Below are 25,589 nucleotides of genomic sequence, written 5' to 3' on the forward strand. Positions count from 1 at the left end.
GGCCAGGAAGATCTGAAATCAGCACCTTTAGTTTTCGGAGGCTCGGTGTGGACCTCTATGGGCTCTTCTGTAAAACGTTCGCGTTGATTGGGTCCAGCGATTGGTTCGGTACTTTGCTCATCATAAGCATCATATTCCTCCAGAGGTTCTTCTGTTGTGAGGAGCTCTTCGGTGGGCGCATCAGTGGGTACGATCCACTGAATATCTCTGAAAAACATTTAAATAGAATAATTTTATTAAAAAGCACAGATTATGTCTTGTAAAGCTAATTAATGTCCAATGTTCCAGCATCTGGAACAAAATATGGCTCATGAGAAATGCTTTATTGCTATTGTGATTACTCAGGTTAGCAAGAAACAACAGTAAATACAGATGTGCTTAGCTCTAGATGGGGCCAAGAGCAGCCTACACTTTTGGCATAATGCAAAGACTCAAAAGTCAACACAGTAAAATATTTAGACCACCCTGGAAGGGATTCAAACTTACAACCTCTGGATAATTGAGTCCAGATCTTAACCGACTGCCACACCTCGTACAATGTATACACAAACGCATGCTTCTGCTTTTGAAAATATGCGAACCTTTGTGATTAGATGTTCAAAGATTTACCTCTCGGTGGTTTCTTGTGCAAATTCAACAGGCCTCGGCACAAACCCACGGCAATCACGGGTCTCTGCCAGTGACCGGGGTAAGATTCCTCCTACAAAAACAACAGCGAAAGTTTAACTAAATAAAAAGTTTAACTAAAGATTAATAAAAACTTAAACCATGAAAAAACATTTTCATTTCGTTTTCATTCTTGAATTTAATGAGTAGGTAACATTTCTCATATTCATATAGTTTAACTAAAACTGATTTTTGAAAATGACAAAAACAAAAAAACTAAAACTAATTAAAATTAAATGTAAAAAATAAATAATAAAAATACTTCAAATGTTAATAAAAACAACATTATTTTAAATAATAATAATACTTAAAGTGTGATGAAACACTACAGCATGGTTTTTAAGATGTAAATATTTGTGATTCATTTGATGAAAGAGGAAGTTAGTCTCTGTTAAAGTGATAATACGCCCAAAAATGAAAATTTGTTTCTGTCTTTTTAGCTGAAACCCTGGTCCTTGGTGATTTATATAATGCCTATAATAGCAAATAAGATAAAATGCCTAAAAAAAATTCATATATGATAAAGTAAGATTTTAATCTGAAACCGTGGTGCTTGGTGATTCATATAATGCAAGTTAATGGTTAAGGTCACTTTGAGAGTCAAAAAACATGTACAGGCAAAACTAAATTAAAAGGGTTAATTCACCCAAAAAATTTAACTCTGTCTTTGATTACTCTCCCTCACGTCGTTCCAAACCCGTAAGACTTTCGCTCATCTTCGGGACAGAAAATCTGAGAGCTTTCTGTCCCTCCATTAACAGCAGGGTCATTGCAACTTTCAAGGCCCAGAAAGGTAGTAAAGACATAGTTAAAATAGTCCATTTTATGAAGCGATGAGAATACTTTTTTGTGCAAAAATGACGTTGCTGTCAATGGAGGAACAGAAAGCTCTCAGATTTCATCAAAAATATCTTCATTTGTGTCCCGAAGATGAACGAAAGTCTTACGGGTGAGGGCGAGTAATTAATGACAGAATTTTTATTTTTCGGGTGAACTAACCCTTTGAAACCCATAACTCTTGACGATTCACTGGGGTCTAAAAAAGCAAAACCATCGGTCTGTGCAAGAAACTGTACATTATTTACAACCTCAGTTACAAGACCTCAATGTCTCGTCAGTATGTTTATTTTGACTCTCAAAGTGACGGTAACCATTAACTTGCATCATATGAATCACCAAGGACTAGCTTAAAATCTTTACATTTCTACTGAAGAAAAAAAGACACCAACATTTTGGATGGCCTGAGGGTGAGTAAACTAACAGCAAATTTTCATTTTTGGGTAAACTATCCCTTTAAATTCCAGAGAAAGAGGAATTCAATCGCATTGGTCTTATGTAATATTCCTTACTGTGGAACATATTCAGGAAGGAGTAAACAAAGCGTGTGGCGTACTCTCTGTCATCCAGAAATACCAGATGTTGCTCCAGAGGAGAGTTGGTGAGCTCCTGCATCAGGGTCCAGTCGAATCTCTGTCCCGCCATGAGGATAAACATAACAACGTTCTGACACTTACATAATTTAGACAAATACTCAAGCTGAGCAATGCTGCGCTCAGAGTTTTCACCAAAAACAGTCACAACCATCCGTTTGCTTCGTGGCCTTTCTGCTTTAAGCATAATGTTAGTAATCAACCACTCCAAAGCAAACTCAGGATGGGACGTCCCGCCCACTTGCTTCAGTGCACTAGAAATATGCCGCTTCATGATAGTGCGATCTTTAAACTTTGTGAAGCTGAACTCCTCGTGGACGTAAGAGGAGCCGTATGTGGAGCTCTGCTGGTAGACGGCTATCCTGGTTTTCCCGTCCGCTCGGCTCGGCTCGTTGCTCACTCCGATCTTGTCTAACAGAGACAGAACAAGCTCCTTTGCTTTTACATACTCTTGAGTGTTCATGTTATTAGACCCATCCAGCAGCAAAGACAGGTCCAGATCCATCTGTAGAGGTGGAGGCTGTAGAATTATCCCACACGCCGGGTCTGGGTTACAACGGTCTGGGGGGAAAACAACACAAAGACATCCATGTTATAAAACCTTCCTACATAAGCAGCTTTCTTAAGTTTGCATCCTTATTGAACCGCACAAATGACTGATGTGAAACACTCTACATAAGCAGCAACTCTGAGCATCATAACTATACAAAACAATAATGCACAGAAATATTGGTCAAAAAATATATCATTGGATCATATGATTTTTAATTGAATTTTTAAACATTTCTCTGATGTTGTCCAACATTGTGACTGGATATTTTTTTACTGAAAATATACAATGCATTATGAAATAGACTTCTCCATAATGGATACTTGCTTCTGCCTTTGAATTTGAATAAAATTATAGATTTTTGGAGGTCCAAACAGAGCCACTGTGACTCTCATTCATTTAATCAAGCATTAAATTGATCAAAAATGACAGTAAAGACATTTTAAATATTACTATATAATAATATATTAAAATATATAAAATATATTATATTATATATTTAAATTAAAATTTATCTGTTTCAACTAAATGCTGCTCTGTTGAACTTTCCATTTATCAAAGAATCAAAAAAAAAAAAAAGAATTCACAAAAAAATATGAAGCAGCACTTACTGTTTTTAAAATTGATAATAATCAGAAATGTTTCTTGAGGAGCAAATCATCATATTAGAATGATTTCTGAAGGATCATGTGACACTGAAGACTGGAGTAAAGATGTTGTGCGTGTCTGCACTGGAGCTTACCAAAACAAACGAGGCACTGTTTAATGCGATTCACTTCTCCGTCGTCAACAATAATGTAGCTTCTTGTGTCGTCAACCTGAGACAAACATTTCAGGTGAATTGATAACTCACTATTGATAATTACATTAATAACTATTAACTGCGTTTATTGTTTGAAGAATTCTGAGGAAAATATTGAATTCCAAATTCCATTAAGAGACATTTGCATGTTAATCATGGGCATCCAGATTCTGTAGAAATGAAGATTTCTGTGGGAACATATTCTGTCTGGACTTTTAAAAATGATCTGGAATCTGACAGCTTTTGGGAGCAATTTCCATAAAAGGGATTTAAACATGGTAATATGTGCTAAATGGAGCTGAAATGACTCTTATTCATAGCTAAGAACTTTAATTATCCCAAAACCCAATAAACAAACTTGTAGGGATGGGGCCGATCCGATCCAGTATCGGTATCGGGACCGATACCAGCGTAATTCACGTATCGGATTTTTCCGATCCAACCTGCGGAGAAATCCGATATTTATGATCCATGTCTGCGCTTTAACGTTGTCTGCTGAAATGACTGCAAAAGGGATTCCCCGGGCCTGCTAATCTGCTAGCTGGCTGCAAACTGTGGAATGGATATTCTGAACGGAGGTGCAGCTCAATCATAGACTGTAAAAAATAGGGCTCAATGAGACACACAGACGCCCGCTCAGGAAATCCATTCCGCAGTTTGCAGCCAGCTAGCAGGATAGCATTGAGCTACCAACATGTTCGCTGTGAGGAAATCCTATGGTGGAAATACTTCACACTGGAAACACCGCAGCAGAGCAAGACCGCAAAATGCAATGTTTGCAAAGCCGTATTAATTAAACTATTTGTCTGTGATGCATGTTTGCAATTCGCAGTCCAGAAGAGAAAGAGAGAGATCTCTCACGCAGTCCAACAGCACGCACAACACGACAGCCCTGCTTAATGAGTGACGACAGAGGAAACGTAGCCTGGTTATATCTATGATATTAGTCTGATTTCCAAAGATTAAAGAATATATTGAGGTAAAAAACCATTAAAAACAATAGCCGCATTCTGTGTAGCCAACTTTCTTCCCATCGCGGCGGTGCGCTGTCATTTCTCCTTAATACTAAAACTTAAAGACAGAATCAGCACGATCTGTGATTGTTGTAAAATGCAGGCTCTGCTGTTGCTAAATTGCGGGACACTTTTAATAATAAAGAGAGCTATTAAAAGCACAAAATTTGCGCAAGAAATGCTGTTCCCGCAGTGCGCGCGCGCTCCGAAACAGACCGCAACAAGACAAGCAAATTATAATCTGGGCTTCATATGCGCGTCTAAACGATCAAATGTAGCCTGCACAAGAAAAATGTCAAACCGACCGGCTTGGAGATTAACACTTAAACCGTTTATGTCTAAAATGAACGTAGTTATGGAAGTAGTTGGGAGAAAATATGGTGCATCAGTAGATATGAAATCTGAACTCGTTCTTAAAGGGGCAGCAGTATAAATGTGACGATTGCGACATTACTGAGAGTCAAACAACAAAAGGCAAAGAGAAAATCACTCACAGCTCTTGAATGAATTACTTCAGCTCTAATAAGCATAAATCTATCTATGGTAAGCTTTGCAGTGCTATTTTACTTTTGATTACTTTATTATAATTCTTTTTAGACCATACCTGAATAATGTTAGTAGACCTTCCTGAAATTAAAGCACTGTGTAGGCCTGTATAATGCGTATCTTTGTTTAATTGTCTATCTATTGTTTAATATATATACTGACATACATACGCACATATCATCCCTGCCTGTAGAGAGGAGTTTATTTCAACATCATATAAAATCAACAATAATGATAAATAATATTAAAGCAAACACAGCTCTGGTATCGGAAAAGTATCGGTATCGGCCGATATCCAAAGTCGGGTATCGGGATCGGATCGGAAGTGAAAAAATGTGGATCGGTGCATCCCTACAAACTTGCATGTGGATGTGGATGTATAGAACTTGGTAAATAATGGGCATTCCAATTCTATGGAGGACACAACAACCTGCACATTTTTCTATGGACTTCAAACTTAGAATTCAAAAATCTGGATGTTTTTGTATGTTTATTAGATTATTTTTTAGATTATTAGATATTTGACCTGATTTGTTAAAGGATTAGTTCACTTAAATAAAAAAAATAAAAAATGTCATCCAAGATGTCCATGTCCTTCTTTCTTCAGTCAAACAGAAATTAAGGTTTTTGATGAAAACATTATAGGATTTTTCTCCATATAATGGACTTCAATGGGGTCCAAACGGTTCAAGGTCCAAATGAGAGTTTCAGTGCAGCTTCAAAGGGCTTTAAACGACACCAGACGATGAATAATGGTCTTATCAAGCGAAACGATCACTCATTTAAAAAATAAATTAAAAAGTTTAAGTTTTATAAGCGCAAATGCTCGCCTTGCTCTGTTCTGTCATGCGTGTTTGTGACTCTCCTGTTCGAACTCGTTCATCAAAATGAACGATTCTTTTCTCGAGTCATTTCGTTCGTTGAATGAACAAGATGACTCCAAAAAAGATTCGTTCATTTCATTTGGATGAACAGGAGAGTCACGAACGTGCATCACAGAACAGAGCAAGGCGAGCATGTGCTAATAAAACTTCAATTTATTTATTTATTTTTGAAATGACCGACCGTTTTGCTTTCCGACTTGGGGCATGACATGGGTATCTTGGATGACATGGGGGTGAGTAAATTATCAGCAGTTTTTTTATTAAAGTGAACTACTCGTTTAATGCTTTCAGCCACCAACGGTTAAAGGTTATTACTCATTAATACATTGGCTTATCTAAATCTGAATTCTGTTTTCATATTTACCTGCATTGCTCGTCTCACATCATCAGCGGGGCGTAGAGCGATCACTCCGAGGCCAATGTCTGCCCCCTTGAACTCCAGCATCGCAGTGGCGAGGGTCGACTCATTATTCGAAGGGCCGTTTGTGAAGAATACAGCAACCTTCCTCATAAGCCTGCCCTTTCGGACTCGCTTGAAGACGTTTCGTGCAACGAAGCGCATGGCTTGTCCGAGGTCCCTTTCTTTAGTGGTTCTCTCGAGAGCGATTGTTTTTAGAGCTTCCAGAAGAGTCTTCTTTTTAAGGTGGTCTGCGAAACGGATCCGGTTCTTGGACTCGCTGTTGTAGGAGATCACAGACACTCGAGCTCCCCATGGACAATTAGTCTCGGCAAAGGAAATGTCTTCCAGTAAGGAGACAGCAGCGAAACGCATTCGCTCGAACACTTCAGAAGATACACCTACAGACATGTCCAAGGCTATCACCAGGTCTGTGGGGTAAACTGGACACTGGAAACGGTTACCTGAAAGCATTGTTGGGGAGAAAAAAAACATTCAAATGAAGTATTTGTAAACAGTTTTAAGATTATAAAAGTTATTGATCAATGAGGCATTGGGCAAAGCATACCAGCGCAGCAAGCTGTGGAGACAAAATGAAAGATAAAATGGAGATACTTTTAAAATAATTTCAATGACCAAAAAAAATTTGTTTTTTTTTTTCAATGAAATCAAAACTTACCACAGTTTTTGCGTATGTATTCGACCAGCTCACATTCCTTTATTTTGAGAAGCAGAAATAAAGGAGGATAGAGAGAAAACAATAAATGTTTTTGAACCAAGTAATTTAATACGGTTTAAAGGTGCATTGCGCAAGTCTCTGAGTTTTTGCAGAACTACGCCCCCTCTGGCGACAAGCGAAACTGCGCGCACATGGACTACACGTACACACACGCTTGCACGAGCTGTTCATAACCAAAGGAGCATCAGCCGCACAAATCTTTTGTTACAGTCATTATAATGAGGTAATGCAGTTATAAATCTGCAAGTCATTTTAAATATATGAAAGGCATTTGAGTAAATTACACATTTATTTGTCTTATGTGGAGTTTGCGTTGGGGTTGTGTTGGGGTCTCTTTGAATCCATCTTCTCCTTTTGCCGAAAGTTGACTAAAGTTTTGTCACTCGAGTTGTCTTCGCTGATATGGTGAATGGCGGCGAATACACAAACCTGCCAGACACAGCCCAATCTCAAAGTCCGTCCCGAATCCCTCTTATTTATTTTACTGAAGGATTATAGACTCTATAGAGGCTCATTCAGCCCATCGGGCAATTGTTTAGGCATGTTTGGGTATTTTTAACATGAAATGTTGCGCAATGCACCTTTAAGGATAATTTATGGTAATATGAACCTACAGGCATCGGACTGATTCCAGGAAGTCCTTTTTCACCCTAAAAATAAAATAGAGTTAAATGAACAATTACACAAACATGGAATAAATAAAGATGAGCAATAAAGAAAACACTAGATTTACATGTTCATAAATTGTTAATATGCAAATGACTCACCCTGTGTCCGTCCATCCCTCTTTCTCCTGGAACACCCGGCATACCCGGACGACCAGTGTTCCCCTGATCACATCAATACATACAATACACAGCATAACTCATTCACTTTATAGGATTTACATACTTACAGAACCTTCTCTATAATGTTATTATGCAAGTAAATTGCTCAAATAACATGATTGCTCTGTTGGATATTAACATTTTAAAAGGTCTATAAATGAGCAAAAGGAAAATGAAATAAAGTTGTACCGGTGTTCCTTGATAACCTTTATGTCCTCTACCTCCACTGGATCCTTTGGTACCATCTTCACCCTATTATTGTTATTAAGAATGTTATATTTCAATTGTTATTATCATTAACATTTACACAATCACATAAAATGCCTAGTGATGAGCTGATGTTTGATTAGCTTTAACACACCTGCAAACCAGGGAGGCCAAAGTATCCCTTGTCTCCCTAAAAGCAAATTTATTCTGGTAAATGAATAAGTACACAAAGGAAATTGAGAGAGAAAACAAGTTATCGTATTTTCCAGAAAATAACTGACTTTAAATGAAAAAAAAAAATGAATAGACATTATAAACGCTATAAAAGTCTTTTAGCTCAAATTATGGTTAAATTTAACAGTATTCAGAAGAGAACAGGAATGAAAATATAAGAATAAAACAAACATAATTTATAGCCTAAACAAATGAAACTAACAGCGTGTGGGAAATGCGCTATGCAAATGAGAGCCAATGAGATGTGTGCTCATGTTATGTGTGCTTGATGTTGATTGCATTTTAAAAGCCGTTTTGTACTCTAAATCGCTGCATGTTTCAGATGATGAAAAGTGACTTATATTCTGGAAAATATGGTAAAACATAAGATACAATCCACAGGTACCTTATATCCTTTGGGCCCAACAGGTCCGTAACCATCTCTTCCATCCTGTCCCTGTTTATATAAAAGTCATACATTACATTGGAAAGTCACACCAAAGTACTCCACATGATTTAGATGGACATTTTAAAATTCAAAGATGCACAACAGACCGGAGGCCCTTTGAATCCCTCTGGCCCAGGCGTTCCCTTGATCCCCGTGTCACCCGGAAGACCCTAAACACAAACAGGCACACTTGAGAAAAGTGAGAAAAGCAACATTATATGGCCACAGCAGTATTACATAATAAACTATACATTAACCAAGTATGAATTTGCCTAAATAAAAGCCAGTCAAATATTGCAATGCTTTTGGTATTCAGATTTGATCACTCAGAAGACAGCTTAAAAGTAAAAGTGTTTAAAGTTATGCTATTTTTAGGTTAACATGCAAGGTCAAAATAATATACATTGCACACCTGCACAGCTCTACAACTACAGTGTTTGAGGGCGGGTCAAAGTAGACATTGTTCGCGGGCAGATCAGGCTGCCATTATGCAAATTTGTATATTGCAAACAGGAAGACTGGAATTACACACTGCATGAAAGGTATTATTTAAAATAGCATAATAAAGGACATACTATAAGAAATGCATTTTTCAGGAAAATAATAAAAGGAGGAGGAAGAAAACATGATGCATCAGTCTTACATACCCTTGGCCCTCTGGGTCCTCGACTTCCCTTTGAACCTTCAGCTCCAGGAGGGCCAAATGGACCCTGTGAACACACAGATGTGTTCTTTATCATATATGTTTTGCTCTTTATTTGATAAGTTTAAGCAATCGAATACACACCGGAAGTCCAGGTACACCTGAATGACCGTTTTCTCCTTGAGCCCCATTTCCACCTGGTGGACCCTGAAAAGGCAAGATTTAGAGAGGCTTAACACAACACATCGATTTCAACACTATCATCTGAAATCTGTTGTCCGTTTCTTTTTAAGTGAGGGTCAACGGTCCCAGTTCTCACCACTTGTCCAGGGTAACCAGGAGGCCCTGACTGTCCAGCTTCTCCTTTTTCATTTGAAGATTCACCCTTTACACATTAACGCAACAGAAATGAACAGAACATATCATATTAGAAAAGAACAGAATGGAATAGAAAAGAATAGACTTATTTAAAAACATAATTGAATAGTATATTATTATAGAACTGAGATAGAATATATTTAAAAAATGAAATAGGTTACAAACTCACACAGTTAATAATAATAACAAAAACAATAAATCAGGATACATGAATATAATAAACACTAGAATTTGTTAGAATTTAGAGTAGATTAGAATAAACAAGATTTAAAGAGAAATAAATAGTTTAAATTAAAATACAAACTTGTAGAATAGAACAGGTTAAAAAATAGAATAGAATGAAATAGAGTACATATGAAATAATACATTACCGGGATTCCAGGTGGGCCTTTTCTTCCTGGAGCACCCTATCAAAATACACCAAAATACAAGTTATCTGATGAAGGATATTGAGGCAGAAAATGTGAAATACTGTATATCTCACACCAAACGTCAGACGAACATATCAGGACCATCGTGGTACTAAAGACATAGCGTTCAAAGGTTTGTGATCACTAAGATATTTGAATGTTTTTTTTTTAATATCTTATGTTCACACCACACTCTTAGAAAAGATGGTTCTATTTAGAACCAGAAATGGTTCCATCCCCGCTTCATATATGGAACTCCAAAATGGTTCTATTTAGAACCATTTGTTTTGGTAAAAGGTTCTATTGGCCAAGTATGGAACCCCAAGGTTCTATATAGAACCCAGAGGAACCCTTTTTTTTAATTAGAGTGTATAGAACCTGTTAGGGGTTCCAAATACGTAGCGCTGATAGAACCTTTTAAGGTTCTAAATAGAACCTTTTCTTCTAAGAGTGCAAGGCTGCATTAATTTGGTCAAAAATACAGTAATATAAACAGTAATATTGTGAAATATTGAAATAATTGTTTCCTGTTTTAAAAAAGTTATTTTTCCGGTGATTGCAAAGCTGATTACTCCAGTCTTCAGTGTCACATGATCGTTCAGAAATCATTCTAATATGCTGAGTTGGCAATCAACTTCTTTATTATCACAGCTGAAAACAGTTGTGCTGCGTAATGAAACTGCATTACAGGGTCTTTTCTCAAGATCCTTTAAAATGAACTGAAATTTTAAAGAACGGGCGTAAATTTAAAATAGATTTTTTTTTTGTAACATAATAAATGTGCTCAGTGTCCTTTTTTTATCAATTTAATGCATCCTTGTTGAATACAATTATACACAAACGTGATCCTAATCTTTTGAACCTTAGTCTAGATATTCCTCTAACACATGACACGTGATATTGTGTACAAATGTTTTAGCATGATTATTGGCCAATCGCACAAGGAATGAGCGACACTTGAATAGTACAGAAGCTATGGGTACATTTACTAGCACAAGTAATACTTACAGGATCACCTTTATCTCCAATTCTGCCTGGGGGTTCAACAGACCCCTGGTCACCCTGACAAGAAAACACAGTCATAATAACACACTCTTACTGTTATCAATTACACATCGGATATTCTTATAACATCGTGAAAAATGTGGTTCTAAATCTGATACGTTTCTGATACTTGATCACCCGATTCTCTTCTTTTATTAAAGGGATAGTTCACTTTGAAATAAAATTTTGGTATGTTTTAGCTTACCTCAAGGGCATCTAAAATGTAGGTGTCTTTATTTCGGCAGAAGTTCCAATGTTGATATATTTAGGTCAAACCGTTTGTGTCTATCAGTCATATAATGGAAATCTATGGTCACCACCTCAAAGAGCATACAAGAGGTAAAAACGATATAAATACTGTTAGTTTTCTCACACAAACCGCTCGTTTTGTGTCTTAGGCCATCAATATGTACTTACACAGTAATTTGGACTTCTCTGTGCATGCTCTTTGAGGTGGTGACCATAGACCTCCATTATATGACTGACAGACACGAACGGTTTGACCAAAAAATATTAAAATTGAAACTACTGTGGAAATAAAGACACCTACATCTTGGATGCCCTTGAGGTAAGCTGAAACATACCAAAAATTAATTTAAAAGTGAACTATCCCTTTAAACCTCTTAATTTGGATTTTTTTAAACAGTTAAAGTGAGTAAAAAACAGTCAACTGGTAACTTCAGAGGAGCAGTGCCAAGTGTGTCCATGTGTTGATTTCAAATTGCACATATGTGTTAGTGTTGTTCAATTGAACAATGCTAAACATATATAATTAAGGTGTTAACTTTGAGAGCCTATAAAAATACAAAGCTGCATGGGAGGATTTTACAGTAGTGTGTTTATACAATCACACAGTACGAACGTAATTCTACAACATCTGACTTGGGGCAGATCACTACTGAAACAGAAACAATCTGTCCCTCTCACACAAACAAATCGTGCTAACATCTTCCAGAAGGAGTGAAAAAAAAGGTCCCTCACCGGGAGCCCAGTCTCTCCTCTCTCGCCTTTCCGACCTGGAACTCTGTTGTCTATTCCTGGAGCGCCCTGTAATGTAAACAGAGAATCATATACAGACAAATCAAGTCATGTTGTTTGGACGTTTAAAACGACTACTATTAACACACAGGAACACCTTACAGGATCTCCTCTCAGACCGCGGTGTCCCTTAGGTCCAGAACTCCCTTTAAAACCCTTCACACCCTGAAAGACAAAAATAACATGAGCTTGTGAGGACATTTTCTTTCTGCTTATATTAACAGTTATAAACAAAACAGATGTGTGGTTGTGTAGTTACAGCACTGCCCGGGTCTCCTTTAGGTCCTGGAAGCCCATCTAGACCAACATCGCCCTGCACACAACAGAAATAAAGAGTACAGCCAACTCAATAACTCATCCAGCTTGCAGCTTCATAGGTCACTTATATTGGGTTTAATTTATTGCAGTGTTTACAAGACAGCGATTAATATTCCTTAAACACATTTATTCATACTGTTAATATTGCTAATACTTATGTCATGCAGTTTGTTGTGGTCAAAACAATGAATTTCGCTTAGTGGACGATATAACAGGCAAACAATACTGATAGACTCACATTGAAATAGGGAATGTTATGCTTATAGAAGGCATGACTTCCTAAATCCTAAAAAATGTATTGGATGACAGTTTGAAAAATCTTGAAATGAGAATTTTTTCCCCCCAATTTTTCGTCAATAATTGCACACCATATTTTGATGCATATATCTGCATATTGCAGGGTTCATAGACACTTTCAATAATAATAAAAAAAAAAATCCATACTTTTTCAGATTTTTCAGCCCATATTTAACATTAACAGTAGGGCTGTCAAACGATTAATCGCATCCAAAATAAAAGTTTGTGTTTACATAATATATGTGGGTGCACTGTGTATAATTATTTTTATATATAAATACACACTCATGCTTGTATATATTTAATAAATATTTTCATGTACATACTGTCTATAGATTTATATATAATTTATATGATATGTAAATATAAATATTTTATATATAAATCATATTTTTTCTTAAAAAATACATGCATGTGTGTGTATTTATATATATACAAAATAATTATACACAGTGCACCCACACATATTATGTAAACACAAACTTTTATTTTGGACGCGATTGATTAATTAATTAATTAACCCTAATTAACGGTTCATCCAGCATTATATTTGGTATATAGTACAATCAAACATCTGTAAATATTTTCAGGGATTTTTTTCCATTGGTTTTCTCGAGGTGATAACATGAGTTTTGCGTTATGAAAATGTACGCCTTGAATTCATTCAGTCATGTTCGAAAATCACTCAACTTTAGCCATAAATTCACTTTACTTGTATGATAACTTGCTTACTTTTATATTTTAGAAAACAGAATAGGGGAAATAGTCTGGAACCACAAATTTCACACTTTTCCAAACTGTGTATGAACCCTGATATTGAATATCTTTCTTGCATCTCTTTAAGTGTCTATAACATCAAAGATGCTGTCGCAACATTTCATTTACACAGAACAAGCCTTATTTCCATCTAGAAATCTTCGCAAGTTATTTATCTGTATAATGCACATTTTATTGCTCTTAAGTGTTGGTGTTTTGCTAACTTAATTCTGTAATTACATTTTTTTAAAATTATATAATACTAATATAGACTGATTAATGGAACGTTCCTCATATTCATTTAAGATACTGTGAATGTAAGAGAAAAAACCTGTTCTCCATCCACTCCATCCAGCCCGATCTCCCCATCTTCTCCCTGTCAGACAGAGGTCAAAGGGTCACACACACTTACAGTCATGTTTAGGGAAGTAATCAACAACCATTGAACAAATATGTACTTGTTTATGACCCTACACATAACATCTGCAGCATGGAAAAAAGCAGACCAAAAACTACCTAATGGAAACAATCACACTGCAAAAATCATTATTTTTTTAATGTGAATCTGGACTTGTTTTACTTGTTGATGTATAAAACACATGAAAAATCATCTTCTGTCATTCCAAAAAGATTATAAAACTCTTAATCTGCAATTTTGCTTCTCGTGAAAACGACTTGTAAGCTGTATAATATGTCATTTTTTTATTACCTAAAAACAAGCCAAAGATACTCATTAAAAACCAGTACAGTGTTTTGTGCTAAATCTAGTTGAGAAAAACTGTAGAACAAGCACGTAGGAGAATTATTTGTGTGAGCAATAATAGACCTAACAGGCAGTAAACAAAATAATAACTCTAGTTACTCACTTTATTTCCAGTGTAGCCATGCTGACCCTATTGAAAAGAGATTTTAAACATTTCCTTTATTCAGCACGGCTGTAAAACACAATCTCATCTGATTTAACATAATGTACAGGTATTGTATTTATCCCTAAAAGTTGTCATTAAGTCACACTTAAATGCATGAATGTGTTTGCACTAAATAACAAAATATTCAACCATTTTATTTTCTACATTAACAATTTGATTCATGGCCTCTATGTATGTAATCTTATTTTTGTTTATTTTGATGATTGCAAAAAGTAACAATACATTTAATGTTCTAAATTGGTGTACTAAGACATGTTGTGCTAGTTCACATTCTGAGAGAAATACAGAAATTCCAAGCAGAACTCTGCACTGATACAAACAACAACAAGAGATGCATCTCCAATGATAATCACATCACTTTACCTTGATTCCTCTGTTTCCACGGCAACCATTATTTCCCTGAGTTCCATTCAGCCCTGGTGGTCCTCGCTCTCCCTGCCAGACGCATGACGGGAGAGAGAATATTTATCCATGGCATATACAGTGTGCATCCTCTCTAAAACATGTGTATTCTGTCCTATATCATCAGTGACTCATTCCTACTGATAGGAACAAAATTGCATACGAAACAAAAAACGACTATATCATATCAGCTATACATCATCTTCTAAATTACTAATGTTGAAGTTGCTGAGTTGGAATATAAAGCACACATAGTGAGAACGACAGCAGATATTAGGATTACACTTTTACTTACCACACTACCTTCATCTCCTGGAAATCCAGGATGACCCTTCTGACCAACTGAGCCCTAAATAATAAAAACAAAAAGGGATGCTGACACAGAAAACTGAGTGAGCGCCCTAAGAAGAATTTCTTTAAAGGGACACTTCACCTGTGGAAAGATGAATTTGTATATAAAATGGGTCATTAATGTAGAAGAAATGTGAAATTATTTTAGAAAAAAAGAGGATGGTAACCCCTACTACTCCGCTTTCTCCACAGAACAAGAGCCTGCTAGCTTAGCTAGGAAAAAAAGATGGCTCCCACCCTCTATGGGCGGGTTGAGAACATGCGAGACAGACCCAACAACTGACTGTAGTCTTTAGCCTCTGGCCAAAAAATCCTCTGATGATGCAAAATGACAATTTTTGCGTCATCGGAGGATTTTTCCAGACAAAAAATACATAAATCTCTCGTCTCAGGGGGATATGAGGGTGGAAAGCATGGTAATTCGAAAATATTACAGGTTTTCTACTAATGCAAAGCTTAAGCTTAAATCCTGAAGTATTCCTTAAAGGTATTATAGGCCGGTCCGTTTAAAAAAGGATAACTCATTTATAGGGTTGGGTATCGAGAATCGAGTATCGATTGGAACCGAGACTAACTTTTCGTTTTTCCCGGAATCGTTCAAAAGTAAAAATTTCGATTCCTAGTTTCGATATTCACAGTCCGCCGAGCGGAAGAAGAAACCGCTGAACAACACCAACGAAGAAGCGTCTACCGCAAGTGTTGGCATAACCGCGCGAGTCGAACATGAGTACCTTACGTCGGCGATCCAAAGTGTGGCTTCACTTTTCTAAAAAATAACGAAATCTCGGCAAAATGCAAAATTTGTGACAAAAGGAGTATTTTTTACAGAAGGAGTATTTCCTTCAGAAAGGCCGTTGGTTAGCAAGGTTAGCTAAACTTTTTTGACCCTGCCTCTTAAAAGAATCGGAATCGAGAATCGTTAGGAACCGGAATCGAAACAAGGAATCGGAATCAGAATCGTTCAAATTCAAACGATACCCAACCCTACTCATTTACGTCAAATTATAAAGCAGAAATGCATTTATCCTCTGCATAATGCGACAAGTTCAGTGAGAAAAAATCCAATGAAGATGAACAAAACAAGAGAAAAGTTGTAAATCCACATATTGAGGATCTCTGACCTTTTGATTCGCTCTTCCAGGGGGTCCTCGTGGTCCAGGGGCACCAGTGCATGAACAAGGAACATCGCAGCATTTCCTCAGCGCCACTGTTTCCTGAGGGGAGAGAAAAGCGCACGATGTGTGAAACTGTTCGTCTATTGCTGTTGAAGTCACAGGCCATGCATCTCAATTTTAGGGTATTTTACTACAATTTCACTTCTTAGAAGCTCGCCAAATTAGACAGGCAACACGGACATGACTGAAAACTATTAACACATCTACACAAGCTTCAATCCAGACTACTATAAATATTGGTCCAGTTGAAATGGTTTGTGTCGATCACAATGTGTTTTTTTTTTTTGCCAAGAGCATTTGGAAATCAAACATGTTTATAATTGTGGATATCACTGTGTAAATGTAGTTCATGGTAATATCAATACATTTTGATATTTGATATTTGTGCAGTATATAATTTTCTGTCTAATGTAAAATCTGGCTCCTGAAACAAAGGCCAAATGAAAAGCATACAAAATTCAAATGACTAACTTATTTAATGAGAGACAACATGCGTAACACTATTTCATCTACACAAGTTAAAGGAAAATAGCTTTGAAAAGTCTTCAGTTAAAATACACAAAATAAGCTTGGCAGGAGCTGAAAACTGCTTCTTTGTGTAAACAGAGTCCTTAAACATTGTTTTCATACTTACAATTTGTTTCATAAGAGCATTGCCCAAGTTCAGCATGTTGATGGTCAGTGGCTCCATGTAGCTGAAACCTCTGCCAAATTCCAGCTGGTGAACATCCATTTTTCCCTCCAAAGACACAATCAGCAGTGAGCTGACCCCTAGTTTACATCAGAAATAAGCACAAATAGCTTTGAAATGGTTCAAGTTCAGGGTCACAGTCTCTAAACTTAACTTCAATTCACTTTGACTTTGAATTTATTTCACGTTCAGGTTAAATGTGGAAAAAGTGCTCCAAAAAAAAACACAAAAAAAAAACATGGGGCTATGCAAGACTACTGATAAGACAAAAAGGCAGTGCTTCAAAATCAAACAAAACTAAATCAATACGCAACCTCAGATTTGCAGATGGAGAGGGAGGGTTAACAACATCCTTTTACAAAATTAATTAAAGTTTTGTATGAAACTGAACGAATCAAGGAATCTCTCTAGTGTATGAATGGGTGGATCTATCTTAAAATATTTTACTGTACAATGGCCCAGATTTTTATGATACATTGATAAAGGCTAAAGTATATACACATTAATCTGTACAAATTGGAAGACACATATATTGTTTCTCAATGCTTTGGCCTTCCATCCACAGAGAGAATTGTTTAAAGAGATTTTTGAGACTTTTTTTCCAAGAGGATAAATTTGAAAACGGGTTATTTTGAAAAATTTGAAAAAGTTTTCATGTTGTAGTGTGGACTGTGTAAACTGTAAACTGATGATGCATGTTTAATCATGTGATGCATATTGTACCCATCAAATCAAGTCACCTTTAAAGCAGCACTATGCAGTTTTTTATTACCTTAACTGAATAGCTTCAGAGTTTTTGCAGTGGTTATACGACTATTTCGGGTTGAATGTTGGGCGTCCCATCAATAAAAGGGTGACGAGGTCATGATATTGACGAGGGGGTGGAGAATTCGCATCAGCTGTGTGTGTGTGTGTGTGTGTGTGTGCTTGGCCATTATCAAGCGGTATTTCAGGCCCCGTCCACACTACTGCGTTTTCGTTTAAAAACGGAGAATTAAAATGAAAACGATCTCCGTCCACACTAGCGTTTTACCTGCGTATTAGAATTTATCTCCGTCCACACTAAAACGACTGAAAACGTGGATCACGTGACCATTCACCAACACTGGGCATGCGCGCGCCGGTGTAAACAGTGGTTGGCGAATCAGGGAAAGATACGTCATGACTGATGACACCCAATCATAGAGCCGAGCGTGAGCCTCTGCGTCATCGTTTGTAAACTCCTCCGTTTTGTCTCGTCCACACTAAAACGCCCTTCGGAGATTCAAAACGCAAAACGCAGCTGCAGCGTTTCTAAACTTCTCCGTTTTAGGTCTTCGTTTTTCCCGTTTTAGTGTGGACGGGAGGTGCAAACGTAGCAAAAGGTCTCCGTTTTTAAACGAAAACACAGTAGTGTGGACGGGGCCTCAGACTGGACGTGCTGCGATGATGATAGCTCAGTTCACAACGACAAAACACACAGATCACTTTGGTCTTGTCAATTGAACCATTTGGCAACTTTTAGAAGTAAACTTTCCATTCATAATCTTATTGGCATCCATTTTGGCGTCTCGCGCTCGTCATCCACGCAAAACGTAACGTTAACCTACTATTTGGCCGGCTCGTAAGCCCAAACGAGTGTGTGCGGAGTGCCTGTTGTTTTGTTTCCGGTCTAGCTAGATCCGCTTGCACTTTGGTCGGCGAAGCAACAAAACCTCCTCACGCGGTGCAAGCCATTGAAAAGAATGGGTTTCATAGCGTAGCGCAGCGCCGCGCATGCCGCGTCCTGTTGCAAAAGCATGTGAAAGAAAACTACAAAGAGTGCTAGGCCAATAAGACCGTTAATCGCGCGATAAAAAATTGACGCCGTTAAAATGGGTTTGCGTTAACGCCGTTAATAACGCATTTAACTGACAGCCCTAGTTTAAAGTTCTTGACTGAAAAACTTTTAAAACTAAATTTTGTGACACAATAAAAGTAGTATTTCACAGCACCTACTAAAATTTATTGCAATTTACGACAGTGCAAGTACTCCACAGCAACTCTAGGGGTCATAGTTTGACAAAAACGGAAATCCTGCATAGTGTGGCTTTAATTATATAGTACTTTACACCATACGAATTGTCTCAAAAGCAGCTTTACTGTGATACAGTAAAATAATGATCAATGATGAAAACAGAATTCAATTGGGCTGTAAAGCAGCTCTAAAAAGTGAGTGGTGGGATATTTTGCTACTTACCACTTTGTTTAAGTCTTTCTGAACTCTCCATCAAACGCTCAATGCTATCATCCAACCCGTCTGTGAAGATTATTAAAACCTAGCAACAAACATACAATTAAATGTCAGAGGTTTTAGCAGAATCATTCTGTGTGACTACCATTTTGAGTTCCATTGTCTACATTTAAAATGTTTAATTTGATCTAAGTGTCCAATGTGATCAAAATGTTGATTTCCCAACCATATTTGCATTTTTAAAATTCATATTTTTTTACCGATAGTCCTCTTAAAAATGCAATTTAATTCACCATTTTGGGTCACACTTTATTTTAAGGTGACATAGTCACACGTTACTATATGAACTTACTATAGTAAATTATGCATAATTACAAGAAACCAACCCAAACCTAACTAAAATAGTAAGCAGTTCGTAACTAACATAACTCGGTTGGTAATGTAACAACGTCACCTTAAAATAAAGTGTTACCAAATATGATAGCAAATACAAGTGCATAGTGTTTCTTGGGTTGTATAAATAAAAGTTCAACTATGTTTCCATGTCAGTAAAACATCACAAAAACTCATTTTTTTATAATTAAGGGAACATATAGAGAATGCAATATAGTTGACCATCATTTTGATGGTCAGCATTATATCTCAGTCACATTCCCACCTTTGCCTTGGCTTCAGAGACAAACATTCCTCTGAAGGACTCTAACAGAAACTCGTTGAAGGCAAGAGGCTCCGAAGGTTGCGATAACATCAGTTTCCGGACCACATCCTCATCGTACTTGTCAAAGCCAAAATCCTCCAGAACACGGCCATCTCGACCAGACACTAGCCTATAGCCAAATCTAGTTGTAATTTTGTCCACTTTGACACAGCACAGATCACCCATCATGGAGATCCGGTGGATGGCTGCAGTGACCAACATTTCCGCCTGAGGTCTCAAAAGAGGTTGCGTGCTTAATCGCTTGGAAATGTCAAACCCGAAGGCAATGTCAATATAGCAATCTGTTCAAACAAAAAAATAGGTCACAATCTTCAAGAAAGGGAATAGACCCAATAAGGTAACGCTTTACTTGAAGGGGTGTGCATAAGACTGACATGACACCTTCATGAATATGAAATGGGGTTTTATTCATGTTCAAGACAAGTGTCATTAAGTGTCATTCGCTCAATAATGACATTTTGAATGCAAATATGACATTGTTTAAGATGTCTTTGTTATGACACCTTGACTTAAACCATAACATCATAACCTGTCAGTGTCTCTGTCATGACAACTTGACATTAAATGAAGTTAAACTGTCATGTGGTTGGCTTTGACTTTGGCTGTCTTGAGGCCATTATAACTGTCATGAATATTTTTCGTGACCTCAACTACAGTGGCACTAATTGAATTTGTCATTAAAAAGTTATAATGGCTTCATGACTGCCAATGTCAAAACCAACCACATGACAGTTTAATGTAATGTTAACCAATAAAGCTAGGTGGTTTCTTAAGTTTGATAATTAATCTGCTATGTCAGGTTGTGTTGTCTTAGTAATGTCAAGTTGTCGTGACAAAGACACTGACAGGTTATGATGTATTGGTTTGTCAAGGTGTCATAACAAAGACTCAAACAATGTCATATTTGCATTCAAATTGTCATAATAACTGAGTGAATGACACTTAATGACAGTTGTCGTCACATGCATAAAACTTCCTTCATAATCATTATTCATAACATATGTCATGTCATGATTATTATGTTAGTCTTATGCACACCCCTTCAAGTAAAGTGTTACCCAACTGGCATTTTACCTATTAATGAAAAACCGTAAAATCGACAGAAAAAGTGTTTTCAGATTCATCTTGTGGATTTTAAAGTATATAAATGTTTTGTCTCTAGAGGAAAAAGTAATTTAGCTTTTACTGAATTTTATATAAAGATCTTTTTGATGAAATCAAGCTTTCCGTCCCTCCTTTGACAGCTACGCAACTGACACTTTCAAGAGTCTTTTTTTATTAGCCTAATGTCGAACATGCGTTCGTGTTGTTACGGCTCTTGAAAGTGGTTATTGGTAGAAAGTCAGATTTCATCAAAAATATCTTCATTTGTGTTGCGAAGTTACAAATGTCTTGTGGACTTGGAATGAAGGTGATTAAATAATGACAGAATTAGAAATAATGACCCCTATAACTATTGCTCTGATTCAAAACGTATTGAGCTCCCTCATACGGCAGCATATTGAATGTCATATTTGGAAACAGACAGCAGCTCATCAAGTTTAGAAACAGCACTAATATGTAAAGTATTTAGTATAAAATCATAATAATAATTATCAAGTATAATATAAAACCAATTACTAACCTTGTATGGGTGAGCTATCTCCTTGGTCTTTACAGAGGAAATGTAACACCTTCCTTATGGTTGTCTTCAGTTCAAGGGTTTCGAAAGTCTCAATGAGGACCCGTTCAGATGACCCGGCTATTTCACGAAGCTCAGATTTCTTTATGTCATTGCCAACCCCAATAACGGTTATTTCTATTTTCTTGTTTTTGAGATAAGCTAAAGCATTCAAGTCTTTTGGATCATTAGCTTGTCCATCAGTGATCAGCAGGAGATTCTGAGCGACTCCTTCTTCAATTCTGGATCCATTCTCTTTTGTGAAGTAGTGTTTAATTAATTTCAGGGCGTCCCAAGTATTTGTGCCCTGCTTTCTTTGCACAATGTTGTTTATAGCTTGCTCCACTTCAGCAAAACTAGTGTATGTGTTCAGGTAAAATTCATGCAAGAGTTTATCGCTGAACTGGGCGACACCCACTCGCCATTTGTCTTGAGCAATATCCAGCTCTTTCACAATGCCGATCATGGTTTGTTTGAGAATATTCCAACTTGGTTCCTTAATAGACTCTGATCCATCAATTAAAAAAACCAGGTCGGATACCTCCATCTCACAAACTAGAAAGAGAAACAACAAAATTAGAACAGACAACATTAATAGAGACAAAAACAAAAGTTTGCAGTGTTGGGGAAGCAACTTTGAAACTAGATTGGCAAGCCAAGGTTTATTCTTGGTCACTTCAGATCTTTTGTACTGCATATAACTACAAATTAGGGATGGGCAATGATTAATCGCGATTAATCGCATCCAAAATAAAAGTTTGTGTTTACATAATATATGTGTGTGTAGTGTGTATAATTAATTTGTATATATGAAGAGTTCAGATGCAAAAGCCTCTAAATGCCATTTGAAATTTTCTTCTTTAATAATGATTTTTATCAAACTTGTATATTTAAGTTCAGTAATTTCACTTAAATAACAATTAATAAGTAATTATTATTGCTATTTAAGTGAAATTACTGAACTTAAATATACAAGTTTGATAAAAATCGTCATTAAAGACGAAAATTTCAAATGGCACTTAGAGGCTTTTGCATCTGAAGTCTTCATATAAAAACACACACATGCATGTATATATTTAAGAAATATTTGCATGTATATACTTTATATATATTTATACATAATTACTATTATATACAAATATTTGATATATTAATAATAACACATTTTTCTTAAATATACACATGCATGTGTGGGTATTTATATATACAAATTAATTATACACACTACACACGCATATATTATGTAAACACAAACCTTTATTTTGGATGCGATTAATCGTTGTCCATCCCTACTACAAATATCTCATATGAGACACATACAAGATGTGACTCTAACACTAAGCATCGTATGGGGCATAGATAAAGATTTAAACTGAATTATACTGCCACATAACATGGAAAGAGAAGGTCAGATTTATATTTATTTTGCAGTGAAAGATTTATGTGACCAAGTATAAATGGACATCCAATCAATTAAGATGCATAAAGTGATTATGCAGAAATTAAAACAAGGAGAAATTAAATTTACTTGGTTTGGTAAGATTGCAAAGCTCTTGGGTGATTATTTTTTGTAGTCCACGCAGACCCTGGTAGGTGCTTGCATAGTGCACTCGGCCTTTCTCTCCTGCGATCTCCCTTAGCTGGACCTCATCTGCATCTTCAGTACCAATAGCAAAAAAGTTGACTTCTGATTTAGCCAGGGATTGAGGCCAAGTTGCCAGTCCACTTAAATCATTAACCTTGCCATCTGTAATCAGAAACAGCGCTTGGGGTACATTCTTTGCCCGTCGTCCACCATGAGTAGCGTCAAAGTAGGAGAGTGCAAAATTAAGGGCCCGGGCCGTGTTTCTACTTCCCCCTGAAGATTTGAGGTTTGAGATAACCCTCAGAACATCAGCCTGACTGTGGTACTCCTTCAGGGTGAACTCTGATTGAGCGCTGTTAGAGTAGGTGATGGTGCCAAATCGTACCCGTCTTTCTCCAACCAAGGATTTGCCCACCACAAATGACATTACGTTGATCATTTCCTTGAAACCATCTTTATTGGGATTACCAGAGGCATCCACGAGGAAGATTATGTCAATCAGTTCGGGTGTCTTGCATTCTGGAAAGATAAATGGTCATAATGTAAGTCATCACTTGAAAAAGACAATCTGAGTATCTTTTAGAAGATTCACCCAAAAACAAAAAAACTAATTCACATGAAGCGGTTATCGATCCAACATCGAGCGGTTTGGTCCAAATTTTCTGAAGAGACTCGATCGCTTTTTATGATGAACAGATTTAATTTACTGTAGGCTTTTATTCACATATAAAAATTGATCAGCAAATGAAGAGTTCAGATGCAAAAGCCTCTAAATGCCATTTGAAATTTTCTTCTTTAATGATGATTTTTTATCAAACTTGTATATTTAAGTTCAGTAATTTCACTTAAATAACAATTAATAGGTAATTATCATTGCCATTTAAGTGAAATTACTGAACTTAAATATACAAGTTTGATAAAAATCATCATTAAAGAAGAAAATTTCAAATGGCATTTAGAGGCTTTTGCATCTGAACTCTTCGAATATATTCAAAAGCTCAACCAAACCTAATTGACGCATGAGAGCAAATCTCTTGTGGAAGTGTAAACGTGGCGTGTAACACGAGAATGGTAAATGGACTGCATTTATATAACGCTCTCACAGACCCAATGGCCACCAAAGCGCTTTACATATTGCCTCTCATTCACTCATTCATACACGAGTCACGACGGTGAACCTCATTGATTCTCATGCTTGAGCTTCCGTTTATCACAACTGATGTGTGAGTTGATGAATCAGAATATATGTGAATAAACGCCTAATTCAATCTGGTTATCATATAAAGTGATTGTGTCTCTCCAGAACATTTACGACTAAACCGCTCAATTAATATGGATTAGTTTTAAGATCTCTTTTTAAAGCTACAAAGTGTCAGTTGTGTAGCTGTCAATGGAAAATATATTTATTTGTGTACCGAAGAAAATGTTACGGGTTTGGCATGACATAGGGGGGAGTAATTACAGAAATGATTTATTTTTGGTGAACTAACCCTTCAAAAATGTACAGTCCTTCTCTTTTGGCAAAACAGCCATGAGCCGTAAATGTCAACATGCTATTGCCGGTCAAAATCAGATGGATTTTGGAAATGGAGGGTAAGATGAGTCATCAGTACTGTAGTTTCGCTCCAATTTAATGAACTATTTGTTGAAATGTTTTCAGCAGTAGATGCCCTCAAAGCTACCAGACATGGACGTAAAACCACAAAACTTAAATGAGAAGTTCACTTTTGCTGATAATTTACTCACCCCCATGTCATCCAAGATGTCCATGTCTTTCTTTCTTCAGTCGAAAAGAAATGAAGGTTTTTGATGAAAACATTCCAGGATTTTTCTCCATATAATGGACTTCAATGGGGTCCAAACGGTTCAAGGACGAAATGAGAGTTTCAGTGCAGTTTCAAAGGGCTTTAAATGACACCAGACGATGAATTAGGGTCTTATCTAGCGAAACGATCGGTTATTTCAAAAATAAATAAAAAACTTTAAGTTTTATAAGCACAAATGCTCGCCTTGCTCTGTTCTGTGATGCGTGTTCATGACTCTCCTGTTCGAACTCGTTCATCAAAATGAACAAATCTTTTTACGAGTCATTTCGTTCGTTGAATGAACCAAATGACTCGAAAAAAGATGTGTTCAATTTGACGGTATCGTTTAAAGCCCACTGAAACTCTCATTTGGACCTTGAACCGTTTGGTTCCCAATGAAGTCCATTATATGGAGAAAATCCTGGAATGTTTTCATCAAAAACTTTAATTTCTTT

The 25,589-nt window shown here is 36.7% G+C and overlaps 1 protein-coding gene across 3 annotated transcripts in view; it reads right to left on the bottom strand.

The window, feature by feature from the left end:
- LOC120479630 (collagen alpha-6(VI) chain) overlaps positions 1-25,589 on the bottom strand; it is a 38,808-nt gene that overhangs the window by 3,095 nt on the left and 10,124 nt on the right. For 2 of the 3 annotated variants that reach the window (XM_089116770.1, XM_089116771.1), the window contains 31 exons: positions 23,273-23,848; positions 21,709-22,299; positions 20,025-20,365; positions 19,373-19,451; positions 17,098-17,234; positions 16,410-16,502; positions 15,233-15,286; positions 14,899-14,970; positions 14,473-14,499; positions 13,938-13,982; positions 12,495-12,548; positions 12,338-12,400; positions 12,179-12,244; positions 11,162-11,215; positions 10,115-10,150; positions 9,685-9,750; positions 9,510-9,572; positions 9,370-9,432; positions 8,830-8,892; positions 8,681-8,731; positions 8,216-8,251; positions 8,044-8,106; positions 7,795-7,857; positions 7,642-7,677; positions 6,968-7,004; positions 6,857-6,868; positions 6,256-6,752; positions 3,389-3,464; positions 2,016-2,657; positions 610-700; positions 26-207 (listed from right to left, as the gene is read on the bottom strand). In XM_089116770.1, the coding sequence (XP_088972896.1) occupies positions 26-207; positions 610-700; positions 2,016-2,657; positions 3,389-3,464; positions 6,256-6,752; positions 6,857-6,868; positions 6,968-7,004; positions 7,642-7,677; positions 7,795-7,857; positions 8,044-8,106; positions 8,216-8,251; positions 8,681-8,731; positions 8,830-8,892; positions 9,370-9,432; positions 9,510-9,572; positions 9,685-9,750; positions 10,115-10,150; positions 11,162-11,215; positions 12,179-12,244; positions 12,338-12,400; positions 12,495-12,548; positions 13,938-13,982; positions 14,473-14,499; positions 14,899-14,970; positions 15,233-15,286; positions 16,410-16,502; positions 17,098-17,234; positions 19,373-19,451; positions 20,025-20,365; positions 21,709-22,299; positions 23,273-23,848 (4,329 nt within the window). Of the gene's footprint in view, positions 1-25; positions 208-605; positions 701-2,015; positions 2,658-3,388; positions 3,465-6,255; positions 6,753-6,856; positions 6,869-6,967; positions 7,005-7,641; positions 7,678-7,794; positions 7,858-8,043; positions 8,107-8,215; positions 8,252-8,680; positions 8,732-8,829; positions 8,893-9,369; positions 9,433-9,509; positions 9,573-9,684; positions 9,751-10,114; positions 10,151-11,161; positions 11,216-12,178; positions 12,245-12,337; positions 12,401-12,494; positions 12,549-13,937; positions 13,983-14,472; positions 14,500-14,898; positions 14,971-15,232; positions 15,287-16,409; positions 16,503-17,097; positions 17,235-19,372; positions 19,452-20,024; positions 20,366-21,708; positions 22,300-23,272; positions 23,849-25,589 lie in introns of those variants that run through there. The other variant, XM_089116772.1, reaches the window with a different exon arrangement.

This window comes from Pimephales promelas, chromosome 11, assembly GCF_988280905.1.
Source record: "Pimephales promelas chromosome 11, fPimPro1.hap1.1, whole genome shotgun sequence".
In the NCBI taxonomy this organism is placed as follows: domain Eukaryota; kingdom Metazoa; phylum Chordata; class Actinopteri; order Cypriniformes; family Leuciscidae; genus Pimephales; species Pimephales promelas.